At 40.0% G+C, this 15,958-nt stretch overlaps 1 protein-coding gene across 2 annotated transcripts; it reads left to right on the top strand.

The window, feature by feature from the left end:
- Nucleotides 1-231: 231 nt before the first annotated feature.
- On the top strand, nucleotides 232-15,256 carry rab3gap2 (RAB3 GTPase activating protein subunit 2 (non-catalytic)). Of its 2 annotated transcripts, none has more exons than XM_059520387.1 (35): nucleotides 232-551; nucleotides 1,237-1,313; nucleotides 1,492-1,606; nucleotides 1,713-1,794; nucleotides 2,074-2,121; nucleotides 2,725-2,800; nucleotides 2,956-3,057; nucleotides 3,207-3,306; nucleotides 3,409-3,507; nucleotides 3,796-3,944; nucleotides 4,107-4,186; nucleotides 4,305-4,394; nucleotides 4,516-4,655; nucleotides 5,230-5,425; nucleotides 5,513-5,656; nucleotides 5,763-5,845; nucleotides 5,986-6,050; nucleotides 6,124-6,214; nucleotides 6,308-6,429; nucleotides 6,520-6,724; nucleotides 7,365-7,462; nucleotides 7,551-7,656; nucleotides 7,740-7,900; nucleotides 8,069-8,240; nucleotides 10,944-11,084; nucleotides 11,204-11,310; nucleotides 11,553-11,619; nucleotides 11,747-11,817; nucleotides 11,906-11,941; nucleotides 12,022-12,096; nucleotides 12,271-12,486; nucleotides 12,934-13,023; nucleotides 13,258-13,458; nucleotides 14,129-14,293; nucleotides 14,371-15,256. In XM_059520387.1, the coding sequence occupies exons 1-35, from the start codon at nucleotides 440-442 to the stop codon at nucleotides 14,521-14,523; spliced, it is 4,035 nt and encodes a 1,344-aa protein (XP_059376370.1). In that variant the 5' UTR covers nucleotides 232-439; the 3' UTR covers nucleotides 14,524-15,256. The 2 variants fall into 2 exon arrangements, with proteins under 2 accessions (XP_059376370.1, XP_059376369.1); XM_059520386.1 differs by having other exon boundaries at nucleotides 12,022-12,141.
- The last annotated feature ends 702 nt before the right edge of the window (nucleotides 15,257-15,958 follow it).

Below are 15,958 nucleotides of genomic sequence, written 5' to 3'. Positions count from 1 at the left end.
TTTAAAGGTGCTCAAATAATTAGCATACATGAGGAAACTGCCTCAGTCAGGAAAGAATTTTGAAGTTTAAATAAAAACAGTTCTGTACACTGGCACTATTATATTATATTATATTATATTAAATTATATTATATTATATTATATTATATTAGAAAATACACCTAATAGAAGTGAGACGTGCCTGTCCTCCATGTCAGCAGGGGGCAGCCGCGCGTTTAGCGTGTCTACAGCGGATGTCTTTGTCATCCCAAACTCGGCACAACAACACACACTGACACTTCAGCTGGATCTTCTGACCCGTTTTGGCTCCAAAAAAACACTCGACACCCTAACATACTTCACAGACAGGATCATAAACACACTAAGAGGCGGATCACGCAGCGGGCGGAAGGTTTATGTCGTAGAATCCGCAGGTTTTGGGTCCGGTTCCTCCTGAATCATGTCCTGCTGCCTGCTGGATTTCGGCCGGGTCCAGGAGCTCAGACAGGTGCGAGAGTTTCTGTTCCCCAATCACAACAGCGCCGGACCCGAGGAAGAGAAAACACAAGCAGGTACTGCTGGAGACAGTGTGTGTGTGTACTGCGGTTGTTCAGTGATTTACGGGTGTCAGTTCGGGTGTGTGGGGTTCGGCTTGGGTGACTGGTAGAGTTGGAAAGTGGTTTTCCAGGTAAGAGCAAAATAACACAGCCATCACCAGAACTGACAGGCTGTGTGTTGGGTTTTGATTTGCCTACAATAAGGAAACCACAACGATAATAAAACGACGGTGATCAACTAGTAAATCGTGTTTTAATTAAAATATATAAATGCAGAACGATATGTGCGAGGCATAGGTTTAGAGTTAATGATATAAAATATACTGTTTTTATACTGAGCTAATAATAAGTGAACTGTATGTGTGAATTTTGAAAAAGGAAAAAAAATGTTTGAAATGTGAATGATCTGGCTGTGATGCAGATACATGCAGATAAGAAAAAGGGAAAGGGTATATTGACAGTTGTAAATTAGGTAAAACTTGCATTCTTGATTTTGTCATGTGATTGGCAGATGATTTGTATCAAAACACTTGGTCATAGATGCGTAAGAGCACACAGGGGATGAAAAAGAAGATGAGACTGTGTATGAACTCTCACAGAGGTAGAAGGACACCAGATGGAGCCGACTGACTGTCTAATGTGAATAGATTCATCATTGCTGACTACATTATTTACAGCAGATTTTTTTCTCTTTCTCTAGAGAATGAGTTAACATGGGATGACTCCGACTGGGGCTCTTGGGAGAATCCTGATGTCCCTAAAGAGGATGGAGCTCAGGTCATTATTTATTGTAAACCTGTATGTTATTACTTTTTTGTGGAAGACAAAACTTGAAATTTTGAAGAATTTATGCACCTCTCTTTTCCATACAAAGACAATTCATACTGACCACAAAATAATAGAATCCACCATAAAAAAAATTTCCCCCCCTGAATTCTGCATGTCCTTCTCTTAGGCTGAAGAGGAGGAGCAGCAGAGCGCCCCCTGGTTACAGGACTGTGTGCTGTCTCTCTCGCCCTGCTCAGATCTGCTGGTCATCGCTCGAGAGCACACAGCCGCATTTCTCACTGGTACACACAGACACACAGCAGTGATTAATCTCGTCTTTACTTGTTATTGATTGGTATAACTCGTATGTGGATTGATTGATTGATTGATTGATTGATTGATTGGCAGCTAAGTGGCGGACAGATGAGAGTGGGCAGGAGGAAATGACCCTCGCTGTGAGCTGGAGTGGAACGCTGAGCGCTGACGAGGGGTGAGAGACGGGAGAGGAGAGGGGAGGGTCAGGATTGGATGGCTTTATGAGAAACACCATGAAGGGATTTAATCCCTCAAAGAAGAGAGAATGAGTAACAAGACAGAAAGGAAGGACTGAGAAGTATTATATGTAAAGGAGATTGTAAATGTTTTTTATAATGAGGATTGTAAAAAGTTGAAAAAAAAGAGGCAGAAGAACAAAAATAAACAAATGAAGAGTGGCCAAAATATGTGTTTCACAGGTTTACAGTTTTTTTTTTGTCGGTTCTTCCCACAGGGAGTGTATCAGTAGTGTTATTTGTATTCCACTGGCCAGCCAGAAGAGGTAAGAATATCACACTCACATACATGCTCCTGTATACAATGACAGCAAAGACTTTTATTTTGTTTCAAAAGATTTCTGTTTAGCTAAGAATTCCACAAAAATATTAAGCAGCTCAACTGTTTTCAGAATTGAAAATTCAGAGAAATGTTCCTTGGGCAGCAAATTTGCATTTAAAATGATTTCTGCAGGACCAGGTGACACTGAAGACTTGAGTAATGGCTGCTGAACATTCAGCTTTGGCATCACAGAAGTAAAATACATTTTGAAATAGAACACAATATAAAAAAATTTTTTACTGAAATAAATTATATTTGAACATATATTAAAATAAAAAACAGTTAATTACAATATTTTACAATATTACTTTTTTTTACTGAAATAAATTACATTTAAACATATATTATAATCAACATTAAATTATATATTAAACCATATTACATATTAATACACATATTAAAACCATTTTTTAATTACAATTTTTTTTTTTACTGTTATTTGGAGCAATAGATCCAGACTTTGTGAGCATCTTCTTCAAAAACATTTGTAAAAATTCACCAACCTCACAAGGTAATTTATGTTCTCATGATGTGTTTATGGTTTTAGGAGTTCTACTGGTCGGCCTGATTGGACCTGTATTGTGGTTGGATTCAGCTCAGGATATGTCCGTTTCTACACAGAGGTACTGTGATATTTTCTGACCCATAAATTTACCAGCTGAGTTCAGACTCTCTAATGAACTGACATGTTTAATAAACAGCTACATATGTCATATTTAATCAGAATCAGACCAGTATCAGCACAGCCAGTGGTCTAATCCTGTGTGTGTGTATATAGAGCGGTGTTCTTCTGTTGGCCCAATTGTTGCATGAAGATCCCGTGCTACGACTGAAGTGTCGCACCTATGAGATCCCACGTCACCCTGGAGTAACGGAACAGGTAGAGAGACCTCTTACACTGACTTGATGTGTTCAGTTCTGCACAAAGCATTTGTTAAGGCAAGGATAAACATGACATCTTAAACAGTAAGCATCTGCCTACTCTGATGACGTGCTGATTAGATGTTGAAATGCCTGTTTCTCTATCAGCACGAGGAGCTCAGTATTCTGTACCCAGCAGCCCTTGTCACCATCGATGGCTTTAGTCTCTTCCAGTCTTTACGTGCCTGTCGAAACCAGGTTGCAAGAGGTAGGAGAGAGAGACTTTTGACCAGTAGTCCCTTACCTATTTATAATTTAGTCTGTCATCCGGTCATATTTTCACACGTTATTTTCCTTGCGTCGGTTTCAGCTGCAGCAGCAGGAAGTGATGTCATCCAGCCTCCACCACTGGCCTATAAGAAATGGGGCCTGCAAGACATGGACACAATTACAGACCATTCCAGCATAGGTACATCCATTAGAAATCATTCTAATATGCTGATTTGCTGCTCAAGAAACATTTTTTATTATGACCCATTTAAAAACTGTGGAGCTGCTTAATAGTTTGTGGAAAATGTGATGCATTTGTTCAGGATTTTTTGATGAATAGACATTTATTTGAAATAGATTTTTTTGTAGCATTATAAATGTTTTATCAGTTGAATTCGTCATTGCTTAATAAATTTATTAGTTTCCTTCAAAAAATTACTGATGGGAAACGTTTGCATGTTAGTGAGGTAATGTCTTTCTCTTTCAGGTATTACTACCCTGAGTGTGTTCGATCAGATGAAAAATGCATCTAACCTTGGAGGATTTCATGCTTCGGTTAAAGGAAGTCCTCCTGCTATGAGTCAGTACATCACAGTGGGAGGTGGACCCTATACTGGGTTCTTCTATGCTATAGAGGTACAAACACACACACACACACACACACACACACACACAATCACATCTTGTTTGATCGGTCTGTTGTTGGTATCTGTGGCTTGTTTGTAGTTGTACTTGTTGATCATGGCCGTATTTCCTCTCTCTCTCTCTCTCTCTCTCTCTCTCTCTCTCCCGTCTCAGGGTAGTTCTCAGCCTCTTCTCTCCCATGTGGCTCTGGCTGTGGCCAGCAAACTCACATCAGCTCTGTTCAGTGCTGCCAGGTCTGTGTGTCTGGGTTATTTTAACTCTTGGCTCTTATTAGCACTGGCCTGTCATGTTCAGTTTCACTCCATGTTTACTCATTCTTTGTCTCTGCCTCTCTCTTTACTTCCTGCTTAGTGGTTGGTTGGGATGGAAGACTAAAAATGAAGAGGAGTCAGTGCAGAAACAGAAGCCAAAAGTGGAGCCAGCCACAGCCCTTCCTGTTAGGTAACTCTATGTGCAGTCAAACTATCTCTAATTATCCACATCATTGCCTTTTAACTTCTTGTAATCAGATACATACTCAATATTTAACTCATTTAACATTCATTTTCCTACTTTTATTCAGGTTCGGCCTTCCAGATTCTCGACGACATGGCGAGTCTATCTGTCTCTCTCCATGTAACACTATGGCTGGCGTCACAGATGACTTTGGCAGAGTCACGCTGCTGGATGTGGCACGAGGCATCGCTATCAGGATGTGGAAGGGTGAGCAGTGAAGCACTAATAATGTAGTCTGATTTGTAACAGGCATCTTATCAACCGGATCCTATTAAATTGCACAAAACAACTTGTGACTTGTGAGGATTTGAATAAGTGTGATGAATGCTTCACTTAACAAACGCACGCAAAGCATCACAGCTGTTTCCTAAATCACTATCATAATGGACTGTTTTTTTATGTGACAATATTGAACAGTTACAATTTTACATTTTTTGTTGTCTTCAAACATTAAGACATTAAAAAGTATCACAGTTTCATATTAAGCAGCACTTATTATCATTTCCTTATAGTAAGTGATCTTATAATGAAAGATCATGTGCAGTGGGTTCTGAAAATTCACCTTTTGTCTCTTATTAAAGAAAACAGAAATATTCATTTTAAATTGTAATAATATTTCAATATTATAACAATTTTACTGTATTTCTGATAAAAAAAATGCAGCTTATTGAGCATGAGAGACTTCCAAAAAGATTAAAAGATAACTTTTGCCCCCAAACGTTTCGACATACTGTATATAAACAATAATTTTTTTCTTAATATCTGTTTTATATGTATGAAGGCTATCGTGATGCTCAGCTCGGATGGGTGCAGGTGTCAGAGGCCCGTGGGGAGAGAGATCTAGCCACATCTCCTTCTATGCCCCGCCGGCATGCCCAGTTTCTCGTGATTTACGCCCCACGTAGGGGTATTTTAGAGGTGTGGGGAACTCAGCATGGTCCACGAGTAGGGGCTTTTACTGTAGGCAAACACTGCAGGTACATACTCGCACACAAAACTTAAAAATGACACTCCTGATTGCTACCATCTGAAATTGCATATTAATTTATGTCTCTCTCTTCCAGGCTGCTGTACGCAGGTCACAGGTTAATGGGTGTGAACAGTGTTACCAGTCAGGGCTGGCAAATCCACACACAACAAGTGTGTCTGTTTGACCTGGTTAATGGAGCACTGAGAGCTGTCACCATACCATTCCACATGGCACTCAGGTGCACGCTCAAACATAAATTATTCATGAACATGTGTACATTAATATTGACGAACACACACACAATGCTGGTTAGTGCAAATGTGACTTTTCTGTGTTTTGGTCAGTGATAAGAAGAGCGAGCGCGCTAAAGACATGCACCTGCTGAGGAGACTCACCACTTTACTGAGGAGCAGGGAGGTGGAGCCAGGTCAGATCTACCTCATTAATATTCATGAGATACAATGCATATGCTTTTTGTCATCCCAAAACAAATTTGAACCACTACTCAATGTTATATTTTAGTTCTATTACACATGTTTGAGTTGACCTTTAACCTTTGATTGACAGCTCTGCTTGAGAGTGAAGCACAAAGTGTGTTATTGGACATTAAACATCCAGCTATTAAGAAACAGGTTTGTAAAACAGACATACACCAACATATATATCTTAACAAATTGTTTGATAAAATATCTGATTGATTGACAGGCCCTGGAGTCACTTTTGTCCAATAAGACTGCACCAGTGTCCTGTTTGACCAATGTTACTGGTGCATTATTGGCTAGCCTGAAAGAACAAGGTAACACCCTCAGCCTCGCTGGGCGGAGTATATTTTTTATATTTAAGCACTTATGTCAATGTTTGATCTGTTTTTCATGTGTGTTTGTATTAGATCCTGAAGCGGTTGATGAGTCGTTGCTGCAGTTTTGTTCATCCCAGCTCAAACTTCTCCAGCTCTACAAAGACGTTCAATTACTGCACACACCAGATGCATCACCCACTGAGCCAGAACATGTGTGTAATACAGACATTATCCTGTTGACCTAAACTAATGTATCATCTTCACACTAGGATTTGAACTAAAGGCTTCTCCTTTCCATACAGCCGTCGTTTCCTGGCATTGAGAATGATCTTGCTCGTGTTGGCCCAGTCCTGCAGCGATACACAGAGATGAACTCTCGGCCTTGCGTCTCATTTGCTCAAGACTCAAGTGAGCCACTTCCAGTCCGAACATTTCTGTCTCAATTGGATTGGTTGAATGGAGAGCTCAGAGTGATTAAACAACCTGATACCGATTGGACCCAGCTTGGTATTTATTTCATTGTGCTTTATTTTTATGCTTCTTTTAAGTGTCATAAATGTTTACATTTGAAATATTCATTTTAAGGATGCACAAAATATTGGTAACACACACAGTACCAATCGACTTTTTTTAAAGGGATAGTTTAGTTAGGATCATTAGTTACTCACCTTCATGTTGTGCCAAACCCATGAGACCTTCATTTTTCTTCGAAGCACAAGTTAAGATATTTGTGATGAAATCCGAGAGCTTTCTGACCAAACATAGACAGTAGTGCAACTGACACATTCCAGGCCCAGAAAGGTAGTAAAGACATTGTTAAAATAGTCCATGTGACATCAGTGGTTCAGCTGTAATCGTAATGAATCTACAAGAATACTTTTTGTGTGTAAAGAAAACAAAAATAATGACTTCAACAATTTCTTCTCTTCTGTGTCAGTCTTTAACGCATGTTCATTAGAGTACCACGATGAACGCCTCTCTGCCCTACTTTTTTATTTATTTATTTTTTTCTATAATCCATTATTTAGTCAAAATAGTGTAGAATTCTCTGTACTATAAATTATTTGCAATAACGTGAAAATAAAATCATATCATTAAAAATTTTAATATTGGTGCATCACAAATGTGAATTTGGTGTGCATTTCAGGTAGTTTCCTGTTCTGGGGTTGTCTGTCTGGTCAGAGTCCTTTACAAAAAGTGTGTGAGACTCTGCAGGAAAGTGGCATCAGCCCTCAGCAGCTACTGGTAAGTGATATAAAGAGAAAAAAGAAAGTTGGAATATAATTTGAATTTGCTTCAATGTAATTTCTGCTTTTTTATGTCTCTCTGGCAGTCTTTGCTTTTGTCAGTTTGGCTGAACAAAGAGAAGGATGTGCTGAAGTGCCCAGACGCCATCTCACACCTGCACACGCTGCTGTCCACCCTCAGCTCCATGAAAGGTTTTAACGTCATCTGTGAGAGAGATCAGCCTGTATTTTTATCCAGTATATTAACATTTTAATTCTGTGTGTGTGTGTGTCAGGAGCGGTGGATGAGTCATGGGATGGGCAGTGTGTCTCACCCTGGTGGCAGCAGGTGCGCACAGCTTGTGTTCAGTCTGAGAGCTCCGCCGCCGCACTTCTGGCTGCTCTAGTTGCTCATCGTGTAGCCAAGAATGCCATCACCAAGCTGGCAGAGAGCAAGGTGTGTGTCTGTGTGTGTGTCTGTGTGTCTGTGTGTCTGTGTGTCTGTGTGTGTGTGTGTGTGTGTGTGTCTGTGTGTCTGTGTGTGTCTGTGTCTGTGTCTGTGTCTGTGTCTGTATCTGTAGAGTTGGTGCAGTGTGTGTGTTACGCTCTCTCTCTCTCTGTGCAGTTCCAGGAGTGGGAATGTGTTTCTCTGGAGTTGGAGCAGTGGGTGGTGTGTATAAAGCAGTTGGAGGATGTTCTTGCTCTGCAGACACTGCTCTGCTCGCCGTCTCCTCAAGGCTCTACAAGTGGCGCTGTCACACGCTGCTCGGTCAAAACACTATTAGAGAGTGGCAGAGGTACATAAAACACACAAATATACTATATACTATAGTATTTTTATTTATTTATTTTACATGTTTAATTAATACTTGTATTCATCAAAGATGCATTAAATTGAACAGAAGTTTATATTCATTAAAGAATGGCTGCTGAACATTCAGCTTTGCCATCACAGGGGCGGCAGTGGCTCAGTGGTTCATGTAGGTTGTCTACAAACCAGAAGGTTGGTGGTTCAATCCCCGGCCTCACCTGACCAAGTGTCGAGGTGTCCTTGAGCAAGACACCTAACCCCAGCTGCTCCCGACGAGCTGGATGGGTCCTTGAGCAAGACACCTAACCCCAGCTGCTCCCGACGAGCTGGATGGCGCCTTGAATGGCTGACACCGCAGTTGGTGTGTGAATGGGTGAATGTGAGGCAACTTGTAAAGCGCTTTGGATGGCCATGTGGTCCGTTGAAAGCGCTATATAAATGCAGTCGTGGCCACGGGGAAGTCGTGGCCTAATGGTTAGAGAGTCGGACTCCCAATCGAAAGGTTGTGAGTTCGAGTCACGGGCCGGCAAGAATTGTGGGTGGGGGGAGTGCATGTACAGTTCTCTCTCCACCTTCAATACCACGACTTAGGTGCCCTTGAGCAAGGCATCGAACCCCCAACTGCTCCCCGGGCGCCGCAGCATAAATGGCTGCCCACTGCTCCAGGTGTGTGCTCACAGTGTGTGTGTGTGTGTTCACTGCTCTTTGTGTGTGCATTTCGGATGGGTTAAATGCAGAGCACAAATTCTGGGTATGGGTCACCATACTTGGCTGAATGTCACTTCACTTTTTCACAGGAATTAGGGCTGGGCGATATACAAAAAAAAATGATATCTCGATATTGTAAAATTTTTTACGATATTCAATATATATCTCGATATGTTTGCATTTGCATTTAAATAATAAAAAATAAAACATTTTCTTTTTCTTTTGCCCATTAAAAAAAACAAAAAAAACTATTTAGATTAAACAGCTAATTTAAGCGGTTAAAAAATCTAGACCAAGAGATCACTTACTGCTTTTTATTAAATGAATACATGTAGGCCTATATGTAACTGAAGCAGTGCAAATTAAGTAACAGTTACAGAGAGTGCATTCTGTCAACTTTTTAGTGCATGCAATTCACAATTTAAACTATGCAACTGGGATAAGTATTTTATTTTAATTTTTTTAACAAGTTTTTAAGCTAAGAACACAAGTCTGTCAACTGTCTGTGGTTTTAAGAGAAGCTCTGTGGCATGAAACTATGTTCCTACTGACACTAAAAACCCTCTTAGATGGGGGGCTAGTTGCTGAAGCACATAGCTATTTCTTATATATAAATATATATAAATGAATACCGAAGACTTTTGCATTCTCTCTGTCTATATTATGGAAACTGTTAAACATATCAGTGAAATTCCCCAATAGTAATTCCAAATGGCCATAGCCTATGTTGCTCTATTCAAACATCAGCGGTCGAGTAAGTGCATTTATTTTGCGATCACAAATGCAAACAATACAGTTGAGATCTCACGACAGAACACAGACCGGCTGAACGACGCTTTCATTAGATCGCTCAATTCCAGCTTGTTAGTGTTTTCAGATTATCGTCTGCGGCTCTTCCGCAATGAGGAGTGTGCACGTGCGCATGGTTGCCAGATTGCTTAAAATAAGCAAACACCGGGCAGAAAATGTATCCTTGTAACAGTGGAGCTCTGATTCGGAGATTTAAACTCTTGTTATCTGGCAACCGCTATCATTAAAGCTCTCGTAGTAGAGGGGCGTAGAGCAGTCAGCAGTTACATGTTCCTTTTTTGGACATTCGGCGCGTTCTTTTGGGAAAGAATGCTTGAATTTGAAATTTTCGATATTCCCGATATATTCAAATTGTACATCGTCGTCAAAATTATTCCGATATTATCGCTAATATTCGATATATCGCCCAGCCCTAACAGGAATATATTAAATTTAGAAATATACTAAAACAAAGAACAGTTGTTTTAAACTGTAATAATATTTCATAATATTACAGTTTTTCTCTGTAATTTATGATTACCGTATTTTCCGTACTATAAGTCGCACTTTTTTTTCATAGTTTGGCTGGTCCTGCGACTTATAGTCAGGTGCGACTTATTTATCAAAATTAATTTGACATGCACCAAGAGAAACAAACCAAGAGAAAACATTACCATCTACAGCCGCGAGAGGGCGCTCTTTGCTGCTCAGTCCTCCTGTAGCCTACACTGAGCAGCATAGAGCGCCCTCTCGCGGCTGTAGACGGTAATGTTTTCTCTTGGTTCTTGGTTCTAAATAAATGCGATTTAGACGGTAATATTTTCTGTTAGTTCATTTCTCTTGGTTCATGTCAAATTAATTTTGATAAATAAGTCGCACCTGACTATAAGTCGCAGGACAAGCCAAACTATGAAAAAAAAGTGCGACTTATAGTCCGGAAAATACGGTATGTTTTTTTCCTCGTCATGACGTATTTTTGGACTGATGCGACTTATACTTAGGTGCGACTTATAGTCCGAAAAATATGTTAAATAAAGCAGCCTTTGTGAGCAACCTTTAATGAATGTTGCCGACCCAACACTTTTGAACAGTGGTGTATACTGGAGCTGTCAGTAAAAATATGATTTAAAATATCTGCTTTAATATAAGCCAGGATGAAATTCTATAATTTGTATTGTTTACTTATTTTTAGGTGGTGCAGCAGACTATGTTTCGAAGTTGCTCTTCAGACAGGGTGTGTCTCCAGATCTCCTGAGGGATATCCTGCAGCGGAGGGGAGAGAATGAACCCACACTACAGCCAGCACAGCAAGACGGGGAGGACAAACTGGAGGGTAACTGTGGAGATTCCTGATCAACTTACTTAGATGTTAGATCATTTAAAATTGTTATAATGGTGGTTTCTTTTTATAATATGTGTTTGACTGAAACATCTGTGTGTGTGTCGTCTCAGAGTTGCTGGAGTGTGTGTGTCAGCGGTTCCCAAATTCTCTGTCTCCTGATGTGCTGTTTGCTCACTGTAGCTGGGAAAACGTGGTCCAGTGGAACAAAGACCCAGAGGTAAAGTCTTTAAACAATCTCTTGTTAAGCTTTCTTAACAGAGTTGGTAAATGAGAGCCGGTTATTGTTTGGAAATGACCGGGGGGAAAAATGGCAACCAAATTATTATTATTTTTTTTGGTAATTCTTTTTGTGAAAGAATTGCATTTATTTGTTTCAAAGTACTTGTTCGTAAAAGTAAAGGAGTATTAGAGGAACTAGAGAAATGTCAAGCAGTCATGGATGACTTCCTTTCTCTTCAGGTGGGGCAGTACTTTGAGTGGTCAGTGGACTTTTTAAAGATGATATCCAGTCCTCACATTCAGTTGGGTAAGAGATATTTGGTAAACATTGACTAGATAAAAGCTGATTTTTGTGTTGACAGAGCAATGAATATAAAGTTTGCACAAACTTCCATGTGATAACTCTCTATGTTTCATTAACGCTCTTCTCTCAGGTGTCTCTGCTATGATGTGGCAGACCTTCATAGTCAAGCGGTTTTCGGCTGCTGCCTTCCTAATGGAAAAGGTTTGCATTTCTTTTTATTCTGGCTTTTCGTCTTTGTGTGTTGCATTGAAGATTTAATAATTGACTGACTGTGCATGTGTTGATGTAGGTGGGAAAGGCACCTAAAGACCGGCTGTGCAGACGGGTAAGAGAAGTCACAAAGCATCAAATAAAGTCAGATCTGTTTCATTTAATTCAATTACGTATATATGTGTGTGTTTTAAGGATGTAGGAATGGGAGACGCCGCTGTGAGGAGTTTCCTGGGCTCTTGTGTGCAGTTACTGCAGGCCCTGATGGAGGTCTCATCTTCCTCTTTTCTCCCTTCCTTTCCTTTTTTCTCCAGAGTAAGGACTGATTAAACTGGATGCATGGGCGCAAGCATGTCTGAAGTTACTGTGGATTTTACAGTGATGAGCAGTGCATGGGTTGAAATAAAAGCGAGACATGTATTCTAAACTTGTTTTCTCTCTCAGGCGGATTCAGCGGTGGAGGAAGTGTCTGCTCCAGATGTGTGTGTGGAGGAAGTGTGGGGCGGTGCTGAGGGTCCAGTGTCTATAGTGGAGTTAGCTCTGGATCAGAGGTCTGTTCACTATCCGCTCGTGCAGCATCACTGTGTGTTAGCGTCACTGCTACATGCCACCATGACCTTCTCTCTGCGTCTGAAACCACTCAGTCTGTTCGACAGCAAGGTAAAAGCACACAATTGTGTGTTTATACACACACACACACACACACACGGTGAAGTGATTATGCGTGGGACACATTTTCGACTCCAACCTGCACAATTCTCTTCCTCTCTCTGCCAAATAATTTTCTGTCACCCTAAACTATATGTCTATATAAAAGGATCTGCAATTTGAGTTTTTCAAATATTACTTTTTCCATGAAATCAAAATTGAATTTTTTTTTTATGTGCCCTTTATAATCTTTAACCAAAAACATTAACTTCCCCTCTTCAAATTTATAACTACATCTCTTCTCTGATGACTTGTGCAACCGGTCACTCATATGAGATCACAGCACTTCAATTCCTGATGGACATTTTTTTCACACTCAAGAAGCCATTTCACTCAAAATTTATTACAATTTCTGTTTTATGCCAACTTATTCTTGTTGTCCTTTTCTATCGCCTACAGGGTAAGAATGCGTTTTTTAGAGATTTGTCATCCATTCAGTTGCTGCCAAGTGGAGACATGGACCCCAGCCTGGTGGCTGTGAGACAAGAGGTGAGTCCCAGCGCCACCCTCAGCACTGGAGGCAGAACTGCAGCCATCGAGAACACCTCCATGCAAAATGGCTTTATTTTATAGTCACACACATTTTATACATTGACAGCGAAATTTAGATTGAATGGCTCTTAAATAACAGATCATAAAATGTTTATAGCTTGCCTCTGAACCAATGTTGATGTATTACTGTCGTGTGTGTGTGTGTGCGTGTGTGTGTGTGTGTGTGTGTAGTTTCTGATGAACGTGTTAACAGGCTGGGTGAAGGTTCTAGCAGAATCGGAGGAGAATGGTGTCAAACACAGCGGTGCTGAAGACATGTGGCCATCTGTGTGTATGGAGCTCTCGTCTCTACTGCAAGTCAATACTGACATCCTGCGCAGACACCTCGTCTGTGAGCTCTACAACCAGGGCCTGGACCTGCGGGCCGAGGAGGTAACACGCACGCACACACACACACACACACACACACACACACACACACACACACATATGTTTGTTTTTGTGAAGAGTGGGGACATCCCATAGGCGTAATGGTTTTTATACTGTCCAAACTGTATATTCTATGGCCCTACACCAACCCTACATCTAACCCTCACAGGAAAAGTTGTGCATTTTTACTTTCTCAAAAAAACTCATTCTGTATGATTTAAGCGTTTTGAAAAATGGGGACATGGGTTATGTCCTCGTAAGTCACCCTCTCCTTGTAATACCCGTGTCATACCCATGTCATTATACAGAGTTGTGTCCTGATATGTCACAAAAACAAGAGCACACACACACACACACACACACACACACACACACACTATTAAACCTCCTAAGCATATAAAAAAGAATGAAATATAGATTCTAATTATTTTTTTATGATTTTTTTTGTTTTTGCTGTTTTTTCTTTTCTCTTTTTTTAAAAGTATATATATATATATATATATATATATATATATATATATTTATCATAGTTTCGAAATTGTTCTCTTTTTCTTAATTTTTTCTTCTTGTAATTTCTTAATTTTTCTTTATTTTTTTCTTTTTTTTGTATACATATCTTTTATTTCTTTTTTTTAACTTTCTCTTTGCACTTTGTCTTTTTCTGATGTCTCAGGTGATGATGGAGGTGCAGGACAAGGATGTTTTGGGCTCTCAGCTGCTGGTGTTGACTGGTCAGAGACTCTCCTTCTCTCTGCTCCATGCCCAGTCACAGACCAAACCCAACATGGAGCTGTTGGCCCGTCTGCCGCCCACGCTCTGCACCTGGCTGAAGGCTATGGTGAGATCACAAAGACTGCACAGTTCTCAAAACTCTGATCATCTTACACTCATCTGTGTCATGGTTTGTGTTGCTAGGACCCTAGTGAGCTGCGCTGTCCCTCGGTCCCTCTGTCTCAAAGCAGTCGACTGATCAACAAAGTCATCGAGATGCTCCCCGAAAACCATGCCCAGTACAGCCTTGCCCTCCACCTGCTGGAGGCCGTGGACTCTTTTCATGAAGAGCCCTGATATAAAGAAATGCACGGGAGGAGAGAATGAGACTTTTTTTATATATATATTCTAGACTTCAAAAGTTTTCCAGAATCCCTGAGACATGGAAAACCACCCAGTCAGCGGCCTAAATAAATTCAGCTTTGTCATCATTATCATCATCAGTAATCTGCTTAATTTAGCAGACTTGAATTTCTTTTTCACAACTATCACTAAAATAACATATCAAGAGCAATAGCACATCTAGAGCATGTGGTATCCCACAATGCCTGTGCACACTGAACGTGTCACAAATAAAGAGCCTGGCGTCTCTAGTGTCTAGAGTATTATTAGGATAAAAACAACGTAATTCATGTACAGTAGTTCTGTAATTAAAGATGATTGGCATTCTTTACAAGGAAGCTTTAAAATAATATGTTGCTGTAATCAGTATAATCAAAACATTACAGTATATTAACACCATGGGGGGGGGGTCTATTTTCTATTTCAAATTCTAAATTTTCTTGTTCATTTATTCTGACAGTTAAACATTGATCTCATTGATGCTTAGTAGCAAACAAGCTCTAAAATGTCATGTTATTGTATGTTATTTTAAATGTATAAGTTTAGGTGTGGTTTCAAGACGAGACAAAAGAAAGATTTCACTTAAGTAGAGAGCTGAACTTTTATGCAGTCTTGTACCAGCTGTGCCTGGCTGCTCATTTAATGCAACGTTAACCATGATACCAAAAATAAAGACGATTTCGTAAAACTGTTGTGGAGCTCATTGTCCTCAAAATGAAATGGCAGCATTAAACTTGCAACAGCATTAGAATATAGTCTCGGCTTTCAAGTTCTGCCCATTTCCTCATGATACGAGCAATACATGCTAGTTTGGCTTTAATGTGACATGGCATATCACTCGCTGCAACCCTACCGTGTACATAGCGGTATTTTTCTGGGAGAAAAATGCAAACAGATTGACAACCTCACTTTATTGTGCCATGCCGTCTTTTCTCTTTACTACTAGTTATATCAGGAATAAACATGACGGAAAACATTGTGGTAGGCTACATAAGAAATGTAACGTTCACGTAATTATAGTTACCTCAGGAATATAGCTCATTAGTCAGCAAGAAAAAACAACTGCAGAGATGAACTCATTTACTTAACCTGTTAGTAATTAATGTGTGTCGCAAAGAAGTTTTTATGAAGACTGTTATATAAATTTGGAAAAGTGGGAGTAAATGAAGAATCACGCAGAAATGTACATTCTCTTTCATATATGTACTGTGTTTATTGGTTAAGCAATAAAAGTGACGTCATAAAGCATCAATTAACAGGTAAACTGAGAAACTAAAACTGACAAACTGTCCTCTCAGTGAGCCTCATTTATGAAACAAGCAGAGAACGTGTACATTTTGCAAAACCTGTTAGATAAACTGCAACCTTAATGTCAAAAGACCAATTTTAC

The sequence above is a fragment of the Carassius carassius genome, chromosome 32, assembly GCF_963082965.1.
Source record: "Carassius carassius chromosome 32, fCarCar2.1, whole genome shotgun sequence".
NCBI classification, from domain to species: domain Eukaryota; kingdom Metazoa; phylum Chordata; class Actinopteri; order Cypriniformes; family Cyprinidae; genus Carassius; species Carassius carassius.
This window is presented reverse-complemented; position numbering and strand designations above follow the sequence as displayed.